The following is a 12,253-nucleotide window of genomic DNA, read 5'->3' on the forward strand; positions in this document are numbered from 1 at the left end:
ATTTACTACACTTTGTTAAGGGGTGTCAAATCATATCATATATACACTTATACTATTTTAGAAGCTACTTTTACGCTAATTGGATTTAAAGTTGATGGAGTAACCCTTCCTATAGCGAATTTTGTGCGGCTGCTAACCACAGTGTCGAAGGTTCAACAAACCCTTCCTATAGCGAATTTTGTGTACAGGTTTATACCCTTTTATGCTATGGCCCTCCAAATGGAGCCGGTATATCCTGCACCCGGCATATATGCCGGGTGTCTCACACAGGGGCGGGCCCCACACACTGTGGGGCCCGCCCTTGTGTCTCACACCCGGCATATATGCCAGGTGCAAGATATAATTTTCACTCCAAATGGACTGAAAAATAACTACAACTACGGTTTATAATTATAAGAGTTTTACGTACCTAAAGGGCAGTACTGCTTACTCTTTATTTACATTTAAAAAGAAATGAAAAGAAAAGAAAAGGAAGCAGTATAAAAATACAACGAGCACAGCTCCAACTCCCAGCCAAATCCTCTTCAGAGAATATATATTCATCAAAATGTGTAGACATTTTTCTTTTTCTTTTTTTCTTAGGCTAGTGAATTAAGGGTATATACAATTGAATTCGAATAATGAATGATCACTCATTCCTCACATTCACGTCTCTGACATTAAGTCATATTTTATCATATTAAAATAAATAAATAAAAGTTGCATTTGGTTTGGCTTTCTTTCTTTTTATGTTCTTCCTTTACCCCCAAGTTATATGTAAAATAAGTTAGCGCCTCCGAGGAGCTGAGGGCGGCAGTTTCTCAGAAGGACCACAAGGAAGTTTCTGCCCAGTCTCTCGTTCAATTCTGCTCTTCAGCTCTCTCAGTATTCGAATTTTTCCCAGCTTCTCAGGTGACAACTTGTCCCAGTAAATTCCTATAGTCAACAGACGTGAAGTCTACGTAATACTATCCTCAATCATAAAAGGCATTAAGGCAGGTTGCCCCATCACAAGTTGACTTCACATCAAGGGTGACAATAAACAATGAAATGAATCACAGAGTTCCACCAACCTTGAGGCTTTGAAATACATGTGTTGGTATAAATGACCTGGGTAGGAGTGCATATGACGTCTACTGGCACATCATGAATTAACAGTTTCTCAACTGGAATATCATCCACCAATTGACAATCGTGCACTGCATCAGATGTTCACATATTACTTCAGAGGCAAACAGACAAAGGAAATTATCAGCAGAGCACAACATTTGAAATTTAAAATAGGTAAGTTTCTAAAACCTCTAAAAGTATTAACATTAGGGATAGAATAGGGCAGAAAAACCCTATTGAATGTAAAGAAAAGGATAGAGAAAAATGTAGGATCCTCTCCATTTGTGATGGATCCATTATGTTCCTCTCTAGGCCTAAAATTAAAAACTAATTATAACGGAGTGTTAAATAGGGCAGAAGGAATGAAATTGCATTTCCTATAAAAGAGGCGCATGTATAGACATGCCACCATACCTTTACGATGAAATTTTCCTAGGTCATTGATAATTAATTGATACTCTTAGAGGTAAACAGTGAGCATGTAGAAAGCACAATGCCATATTATTAGAAAGTTGAGCTCAACAACATTCTGAAATGAAGAGGTTCAAGTTCAAAATGCAATTCTTGAGTTTCCCCTAGCTCACTAAACGGAATAAGCACACACACATGGGAGTCAATTTACTATCTCCCTAAAGGAAAAAGATAATAGGTAGGAGCAAAGAAACCACAGTTACCAGATGTGACAACTGGTGTTGAGTCATCAATGGCTCCCATGTAGCGCAGCATCCCATATTCAAGTTCTGCAAATCCCTACACAAATTATGTAATGCAACTATATTTTCAGTGAGCAAAGTCAAACTTGGAATCAAAGCTTAAAGAAAGTTACATAAATGACTCATCACCACTTCAGATGTTAATAAAACTAACCCTATTCAAAGTATGGAACTTTTTTTTTCATTCATGGCTATGATAAAACTATAGTAGCTCAAAAGGAAGAGGCATCCACCAAACATGCAGGAATCATTTCTCCATTGAAAATAAATGCCGTACAGTTTTCACAAATCATAACTGAGCTATATAAAAGAAAAATGATTAAGGATCAGGAAGTAAATGTGATCTTTAGCATTAGACATAGTCCGGTAAAGGTAATCTAAATCATTAGACGATGAGAAAAATAGTACTTAATGAAGCAAGCTCATAGCCAGGAACATTTTTGCATTAGCACCCAACAAAGTAGCACAAATCTATTCAACCTTATTTGCTAATGAATTAGATTCATATTAGGAGCGAAAAGAACAGAGCAATCAATATGACTATAAAACATGGCACAGGGATGTCAAACTCTGTGGCCTTGGAACTTCCATGCCAACCATACAACTGGTATGCATGATTTGCAACATTAAGATTCTAGAATCATGTTTTAATCTTACATTTTTCACCCTTTCTAAAAGTAAAAGAGCCAAATTGTAAAGCAACAAGTAGTTTGTTATTACCTCACCCTTGCCAAGTCGAGCACCTGTCTTTGGGTCAACAGCAACTGAGCCAATGACAATTAGATCCACCTTTATCTTTTCATCTAGTCCAATAGACCGGCCATACTTGGCAACCCCAACAGAGGTGCAAGCCTCGTAGATGGCACTAGGAGTTAACATATGGGATTCAAGAACAGAGAAAAACCCTGTCCTTAATCGGGGCTGAGGAGTTAACAGCTTTTTTCCACCTACACACGATACAAGGTCTTAAAGATAAATAAGATTTTTATGTGAAAAATTTTATGTTGTTGCTGGTGTTAAATATAATATAAAGGGCTAAACTTCACGTGAAGAACAGTATGTCAATTCCAAGAAATACAAGTTCAATTATTAGTAAACAAAGTCCTTTTATTTTGGATGAATTAGTATTTCATTCAAGAAAAAATAGAGTAATTGACACTAGCAGAAACATCTAAAGACCACCCAAAAATTTATTTAAAAAAAAAGAAAAAAAAACTTCACCTTTTATAAAAAGACGGGTAAAATGCCTAGACACCCCCGAACTTTGGGAGTAGTTGCACTTACACCTGTGAACTTTTATTTTAGCTAATTTAGAAACTTTAGCATGGTTAAAAATAGAGCCCCTAACTTTTATTTTAGCAAATTTAGTACATAAACATTGATACTGTAACAAAAAGCCCCATAAACATTTATGTTGTTGCAGTACGACCCCTTCATTTTCATTCTTTTTTAATGATTTGGTGCAAAAAGAGGTTAAATTGGCCACACACACAAAAAAAGGTGTTATTGGTACAATATGAAAGGTTTTTTTTACCAAATTGGCAAAAGAAAAAATTAAGGGGGCCTATTTGCTACATGATCAAAGTTTAAGTACTAAATTGGTTAAAATAAAAGTTCAGGGGGCGCAAGTGCAACTAACCCAAAGTTCAGGGGGTGTCAGGGCATTTTTCCCACCAAAAAGACAGAGAAGATGGTTGCAGCCCAAGGTAGCTTTAGAACCAAAGTTTGCCCAATTTACCTAGTATTCCAATCATGAATTGATCTTCTATTCAAACATTTGTTTAAAACAGCATTGTACAATCTTCTAGTCAACACACATTCAAAATAATGATCACATATCTCTCCATTCTACTTCTAAGGAAAAAACACGCATGTCTCTGTTGTAAACTCAATTTGCAAGTCTATCTCTAATTGTCAAGCCATTTCTAATGCAAAGCCAAAAAATGAAAGCATGTTTAGGCACAGCTTTAGAAAACCATAAAAGCTTCCCAAACCTGAGTGCATGTATAGTTTCATGATTTTGAAGGAAGCTAGAGAAATAGTCAGCTTGATGCAACTAAACTTACAAACAGCTGACTCTGAATCAAAACAAAATATTTTTTTTAGATCCTGCTGCATTCCAAGTCCAAATTCTCTCACACAAAATACTTGAACGTTTTGCAGCCTAATTTCATTTTCATCATTAAAAAAAATAAAAAATAAAACCCTTTTGGCCAAACTTCGGAATTAATGGTGTTCCATTTAGTTTAGAATACCAGTTAGGTATCATTCCATATGAATATAGTGTCTTCTTCTCACCCATATGATGCTTCACATAAAAGTTGTAGCAAGTTGTCCAAGGCTGAGAATTATTTCTCTAACTCTAAAAGCACCCGAAACAAATCTAAAAAAAAAATAAAAAAAAAAATCCTTTCCTGAACAAATACAATTTCAACCAAGCTATCAAAATCAAGCCAGCCAATCTAATAAGGCAAAAAAACATGCTCCTCAAAATATATATATATATATATATCTATATATGTCAAGAAAGCAGTAGCAAAGGACCCCTCCCCCAACAAAAACATATATAAGATAGATAAAAAAAAAAAAACCAAGCAACTGTAACTAACCAGAAAGTGTGAGAAATCTAACTTGTTTCTGAGGCGAATCCGGGTTAACCTTTACACAGTTGGCAACCCCAAACTCCTTCAACTTACTTAACTGCACCAACCCAACCAACCGTATCATCAATATATATAAAAATAAAAAAGAATAGACATTATTTATTTATTAGGCAAAAAAATAAAAATAAACATTTTTGGCAGCAGTTGAAGCAGCGACGAAATTGGGAATCCGGTGGTGAACAGGTCTGGGATTCTGAGCAATATTGAGGGCTTCCATCGTATCCCAAATTCTCTTTCGGATTCCCCATTTCCAAGCTTTCGGGTCACCACCATTACTACTACTACTACTACTACTAGACTGAGCCATCATCGTTTCACGAGCCTTGGCGTCAAGGCTGAGTCTCTCGGCCTCGAAAGCCGCTTCGTCGAACGCCACGTTCTCATTCTGACTCTGATTCTGAGAATGAATTTTTTTATAGGATAGGCTGGGCCTTGCTCTTGGCAGCGTTAACGTTGGAGTTGATAATCGGAGCAGACTTGAATCCATTTTCTAATTTGTAGCAGAGGCATTAACATTAGCATATACGAATGCAACACCACCACAGCTTCAACTTTATTTTCTCTGGGTGTAAATACAGTTTTAGCCCTTATATTTTTAACTGATTTTTTTTTTGGTCCCTACATTTTATTTTTACTATTTTTAGTCCTTAAACAAATTAACACGTGTTATTTTCATTATATCTGATGTGGCTAACGGAGGGATTAAAATATTATAAAAAATGACACATCAACATGTCAGCATTTTAATTAATAAAAAATTAAAAAATAAAAAGCCCAAAAAATAAAAAGCTAGGTCAAGAAAATATAAAAATTTTAAAATAAACATTAATGTAATTTTTTTTTTTTACTTTTCAATTTTTTTTCCATAAGAACCTACATGCTCAAGCCCAGAAAATTTCAAAACCAGAAAAATTCACATCTCGGTGGACTTTAGAATCCTTTGATCTTAATTAATTATTTCTTAATCTAAATGAAGAACACACAAATAAGAAGAGAAAACAAAATCAAAAGCACCCACATCACAATAACCAAAAACCTGAGCTCCAACATTCCAATTTTCAAAATTGTTTCTTATTTTCTCAGCTACCAAGCAAAAACACATACAAAAAAAAAGTGTCATTTAAGCTATATAACCACATCAACCTCACAAAAACTTAATCTTTTCCATTACCCACATCACAAATAACTAAGAATCCAGCAAACCCAAAAGATCCAGAATACCCACAGGAAAAACAAACCGAAAAACTCATCAATCATCAAATCTCAAAGGCCAAAATAACCAAGAATCCAAGCTCCAAATCCCCATCACTGAAAAAAAGCTGCTCCGCCATGGGTGAGATTCCAAAGCACGTCGAGGATCACCACGGCCTTCGAGTAGGCCCAGTTGCTTTGGCGCTCCTCGAGCTACTTTGTCGTGGTCTCCCAAACCATCATCGATGGCTCGCACATCATGCGGCAGCTGTTGGCTTGGCGGAGGAACCGCACGGCCTGGCAGAGGCTTTGGCGCTGCACGAATCGGCGTTGATGATTAGGTTTTCTCTAGGGTTTGTTGAGGATTTGTGGTCTGGAAATTATGGATTTTGGTTTGATGATTGGGTTTTGTTTTGTTTTTGATGTTGGATGATTTAGATGTTTTGTTGTTGATTTGGTTGGGTTTTGATTTATTGGTTTTGGAGATATGTTTGGGATGAAATTATATGTATTTAGTTGAATTTGTGTTATGAGAAATGTTGGAAAAGAAAATCTTTGAGTACTATGTTCTTCGTTCGTGTGATCTGGGGTTGTGTTTTTGTAATCTGGGTTTAAGATCTTGTTTATACATGTTCTTCAACATGATTTGAATTTATGTGTTTTTACATTTTAAATTTTGCTTTTCTGCTTTTTAATTTTGCTAAAATTGATAAATTAACATAAGTGATGTGTCAGGTGATGTGGAAATTTTTTAATACCAAAATAGATCTTTTAATTATTATTTTATTGTACCGTCAGCCACATCAGCATTTTCTGTTCGTTGGGTAACGTTAAGGACTTAAATGTTACGCGTTAATTAGTTTAGGGACTAAAAGTGGTAAAAATAAAATGTAGGGACTAAAATATAAATTGGGTAAAAAATGTAGTACCTACTTTTTATGAGAAAAGAAAAAAAAAATTATATTTTTGACAGTTTTTTTATATTTCCCATCAAAACTTTCCTAAAATGGTATATTAACAAATGCTCTCAGGATCCATTTGGTTGAGTAAATTTTAGGGATGATGGAAAAAAAGAAGAAGAGAGAAAAGTGGGAAAAAGTTTCTAAAATTATTTTCTAAATCAATGCCTTTAGGACATCTGTTAATTTTTCCATTAAAAAAAAATTAAAAGTTAGATTATTTACTCAAGTTCAAATTTGATAAGGATGAAGAGTAAAACTTGTGTTTTATACCATCCAATAAGAAATTGTCACATCAAACCTTTTACATAAAACTCAATACAATCTACAACACCTAATCACACTACATAAACATTTTACTTAAAACTTAAAATATGATATTTATTGAAATTTTATCCTGTGTGATTAGATATATTTATGTTCTAGTAATATGAAGATGTAACATGCCCTTATTGGAGAGAACCAAATGGTTTACATAAAGTCCTTACAAAATTTAATCTCTATTTAAAATATACTTAGTATTATTTCTCTCCCCTCACATTCTCTCTTCCCCTGACTCTCTCTCTCTTCAACTCATAATCTAAGCACCACCACAACACAGACCCAGCACCACCACCCACATCACTGTAACTCAGCATCGCCAAACACCACCACTGCAACCTAGCACCGTCAACCACCACCACCACCACCACAACTTGGACACACCAAAAAATTAAACAAACCCACACATGGTCACACCACAAAATCAATCAAAAATCAAACACACCCACACCCACACACAAACACTCCAACAGAGACAGAGAGAGCATCGTTCGCCACTGCTGGATTGGAGAGGCGATTTCATCATCGTCTCCATGTGGATTGGTGATGTGGATCGGTGCTGGAGGTGTAGATAGGTGCTTATGGGTCGACGGAGTTCGGTGGTGCTTATGGGTTTTGATGGTTGTGGTGCTTGTGATGGAGTATTGATCTGACTGTGAGAGAAAGAAGAAGAAAGAAGAGGAAGAAAAAGAAAGAGGAAACGGCAGAGAGATAAGGAAAAAGAAAGAAAATGAAGAATAGGAAAAAGAAATTGTAGAGATAAAATAATATTAAAAAAAGATATAGAAATATTATTTATATAAAATATAGTGTATAATAGATGGACTGATGTGGGTGTTTTGTAAAAATGATGGTGTAAAATAGAAAGAGTAAGTTTTTTGTGTAAAATAGACGGAACATTCTAGAAGAGTTGATGCGATTGCTCTTATCTATTATTATTTATATGGGAGGATGAAACTAGGGCCCATTGTCCCCGAGGGAGGGGGGGGGGATTTCACCTAGAAGCTGAACCGAGAAGGGTCATCAACAACTACAAAGAAACATTGACCAAGGATGGAAGAATCCTCGGCATGACCCTTAAATGTTGAATGACGCCCTTGATCAGGATCAGTAGAGGAATCTACTGCAAAACACATTACCTGATAGCCCATTTTGGGAGAGATGCATCTCTTCTAATATAAATACCCTTAAAGGAGAAGGAAGAAAAAAGAAGAAGGTAAAAACAGTTGAGGAGAAAGAGAACTCAAAGGTGTTATTGGGAGGAATGAGATTGGAATAGCAAGCAATATTAAAAAGAGTAGTTGATCTATCTTTGTCATAGTTGGGACAATTTTTTGAGTTCCTTATTGTGGATTTTCCCAAACAAATTAAATAAATTGTACTGTTGAGTTCCTCTCAATTTCACCCACTACAATTTCTTTTCTTTTTTTAATTAAAATTATATTAAAATTCCAATACATTCAAAAAAATTTATTAATATAATTAGCATTTGAAAGGGGCCAATTTTTTATCATTTAATCCAAAATCAATATTGCATGGTAAATTTTTTGTTAGAAAATATCTATTCCTATTATCTACAAATATTAACTCATCTAGAACAAAAATTATTTTTAAAAAACTTAAAAAGGACAAGTGGCCTAAAATTAAACAACAATTGGAATTCAATTTTAAATCTAATTGACTTTTTTCTCAACTTTGGCTTTAATTATATACTAGTGTGTAGCCCGTGCATAATGCATGGTAAATTTTTTGTTAGAAAATATTTTCTCCTTTTATCTACAAACATTAACTTATCTAGAATAAAAATTATTTTAAAAAAAAAAAACTTAAAAAGGACAATTGGTGCAAAATGAAACAACAATTGGAATTCAATTTAAAATCTAATTGAATTTTTTCTCAACTTTGGCTTTAATTATATAGTAGCTTGTAACCTCATGCATATGCATAGATACACTTAAATATTTACAATAAGATGCATATATAATTCCTATATATATAATTTAAATACTATTTGTAAGGACACAATTTGAGCCCAGACTCACAATCAGAAGGAAATGGGCCTGAAAGCCTTTTTACAATGAAATTTGTAGAGAGTGGGCTTGAAATCTAGATTCTAATGATGCTTAAATAACAAAGAATGATGGGCTTTGGGCCCAATGACACTTCAAAGAGTGGTTTAAATGAATATGAACGAAAACTTCTCCTCGGACACAATCCGATGATAGTTTATATTACTGATGCTCAAGATAGATTACAATTGTAGACAGTCAGATTTACAATGTACTTTTCTTTCTTTTCTTTCCAAAAGGGCCTCCCCTTTACCGAAGGTCCCTTCTCTCTTTTATACTCCCTTCCTCTTCCCCTTCTCATCCTCCACCTCATGGTTAGACTGCTGGTTTAGATACTTGTCTCATCCACCTTCCCTGAAGTCTTAGGAGATAGGGACCAAGTTTCAAACCTGATATTCAGGTCTTACTTCCCTATTAATGTGGCCAGAATATCATATGCAGAGCATTCAATGTGGGGGCGGTGACAAACAGCTTTATCTCAGATATCCTATTGTCCTTCTTCTTATCTTCCATATGTACTGTATCTAGAACATAGCCTGGGAACTTCTAGAACATAGTCTGTGGATTTTAACCAACCTTTCTCCCACCTCGGCTATATGTAGCGGAAGACACAATCTTCCTCGGACATACCTTTTCAGACATTATCTCTCCTTTGTTTATTATTTTCTTATGAGTTAACATTCATATACCCTCAGACCATCCTGTGTCCTCGGACTGGGCTTTTAGCCCGAAGATTACTCTTTGGGCCAACCCAGATATATTCCTGGGCCCAATGGCCGTACACTATTTATAGTCATTTTTTATTTTGTTAGATCTTTTAAAAAAATTGTATGGATATTATTAGGTATCAAATGTAATTGTCCATTTTTTTTAAAAATTATTGTAAAGCTCTTTTTTTACAATTCATTCATTCTAAACTCTTTGGTTTTTGTACTTAATAATTCATTTGAATGAATATTTATAATGTAGTCTCATATTTGATTCTAAAATTAATAAATAAAACTCTTTAAAAATAAATAATTTAAGATACATGGCGCAAAATTGGAACTCTAATTTGAAATTCTAATTTGAGTTTCTCTCAGTTTCACCTATTATTATATATATAAATATATAGACACGTGTGTAGCCTCATGCATATGCACGGGTACAATTAAAAAAAATCACCATTATACAGTTCAAATTATATATATATATATATATATGATTTAGAATTTAATTGGTTTTATACTCTTCGGTTTTTGCACCCAATAATTGACTTGTCACAAAAATTAAAATTTAGGACACATGGCGGAAACTTAGACTCTAATTAAAATTCAATTTAGAATCTAATTGAATTTGGACTCTTCGATTTTTATACTAAACTAGCTTGTAATCTCTGCATAGATAGACTTAAAAATATACAATAAGATGCATAGTATAATTCCTATATATATATATATATATAATTTAAATACTATTGATATTCATTTTTATATTTTGTTAATTCCCTAAAAAATTTTGTAAGGATATTATTGGGTATAAAATGTAAATTGTCCATGTTTATTTATTTAATATTGTGAAACACTTTTTTTTTTACGATTCATTTACTCTAGACTTTTTGGTTTTTATACTTAATAACTCACTTAGATGAATATTTATGATGTGGTCCCACATTTGATTCTAAAATTAAGAAATAAAACTTTTTAAGAATAAATAATTTAGGACACATGACACAAAATTGAAACTCTAATTTAGAATTCTAATTTGATTTTCTCTCAGCTTCACCTATTATTATATATATAGATAATTCACTTGGCATAAAATTAAAAATTAAATGAGACACGTGGCGCAAAATTAAGAATTCATTAAAGTCTAATTAGATTTTCTCTAAACTTTGGCTATTAATATATATATATATATATATATATATATATATATATATATAATTGCACTGTAAGACTTATCGAGACCAAAAGGAAAACAGTATGGGAACAAAAATAACCACCCCGTGGATCCCGAGCTAAAGAAATAATGCTACAGAGACATTTCCAAAATAAGAAGACAGCCCAAGTCTCAACACTGAAAGCCCAAGCCCATGGAATAATAGGGCAACCCAAACAAGCCACTGAGGAACACCCAACCAAGGTCGTTACCAATGGGGTGCCGAGGACGCGATTTGGACCCCTTTTCCAGGGAAATAGAAAGAGGACGACACAGAGCCCAAAGTAACAGTCACTTCCGCATTAATTAGGCCTTACTACTTAACGTCAGCCACATTAAATGATAAATCATTGGTTTGAACAATAGAAACACCCCAAAAGTCTCTCTTCATAATCAAAAGATGGCAGGTTAGGTATCTGATGGGACAAACATCTTCTGTCATCCAGCTAGAAAATGCATAGTTAGAAAGGAGGAAGGAATAGGAGATAAAAGGAGGAGTCAGTCCACAAAGGAGGGGATCAAGAAAAAGTTTAAGAGAGAGAGAGAGGTTTTTCTTAATTAAATTCGCTTTGTTCATCCATCTTTGTCATTCAATTACCTTTCCAATCTTTCCACTATGGATTTTTCATCCATTCTTTAGAAATTAGTTGTGTTGATCAACAATTTTTTATTTATTCATAAAGTATGTGTCTTTGACCCCCATAAAAACCTAACTTCAATGGATCTTGAGCTCTAGTAATTTCATAACTAGCTCAAAGTTACTAATAATATATATATATATATATATATATATATATATATATATATATATATATATATATATATATATATATATATATATATAATTGCACTATAAGATTTATTTGATTACACAAGATGTCTCCTAATGTTTTATTTAACTTAACTACTTTGTAAAGAACTTTTGTAACTCCATGACTCGCTTGCAATCAAGCCTCTCAGAAATATCACTAGACCTTCTAGAAAGTTAGCTAGCTTCAGTGGAAGTTTGCTAGAGAAAATTCTTGATAAAGAGACAACAAGGGTCCTAATCTAGGGAATCCTTCCCCTACTCAAGCTAATTCAGACCTTGACCTCGTAAAAGAGCTTCGCCCTAGGGATAATCACTAAGCAAACTCAACCGCAACTGCTGGAGCATGTCATTACTCTAGCACAGAACCCAGAAATGTCCAAGGAGGACCTGAGGTAGGTGGGATGGAATTGGATGTCGTCCAGGAGGACTTTCGCTCAGGAATGTGAGTCATTCTCTCCCCCTCTATCCCCAAAGATGAACAACTTATTTGGAATTGTATAGGGGCTATGAAGTCCCC

The 12,253-nt window shown here is 34.2% G+C and overlaps 1 protein-coding gene across 2 annotated transcripts; it reads right to left on the reverse strand.

Moving 5' to 3' along the window:
* Positions 1 to 509: 509 nt before the first annotated feature.
* Positions 510 to 5,014, reverse strand: LOC142642831 (5-formyltetrahydrofolate cyclo-ligase-like protein COG0212). Of its 2 annotated transcripts, none has more exons than XM_075817256.1 (6): positions 4,596 to 5,014; positions 4,412 to 4,502; positions 2,523 to 2,749; positions 1,764 to 1,839; positions 1,053 to 1,178; positions 510 to 915 (listed from the first exon to the last, which is right to left on the reverse strand). In XM_075817256.1, exons 1-6 carry the CDS (start codon positions 4,950 to 4,952, stop codon positions 767 to 769), a joined length of 1,026 nt encoding a protein of 341 aa, XP_075673371.1. In that variant the 5' UTR covers positions 4,953 to 5,014; the 3' UTR covers positions 510 to 766. The 2 variants fall into 2 exon arrangements, 1 of the variants encoding a protein (XP_075673371.1); XR_012845746.1 differs by having other exon boundaries at positions 739 to 915; positions 1,053 to 1,201; positions 4,596 to 4,983.
* Positions 5,015 to 12,253: the final 7,239 nt, after the last annotated feature.

Source organism: Castanea sativa, chromosome 1 (genome assembly GCF_040712315.1).
Source record: "Castanea sativa cultivar Marrone di Chiusa Pesio chromosome 1, ASM4071231v1".
NCBI classification, from domain to species: domain Eukaryota; kingdom Viridiplantae; phylum Streptophyta; class Magnoliopsida; order Fagales; family Fagaceae; genus Castanea; species Castanea sativa.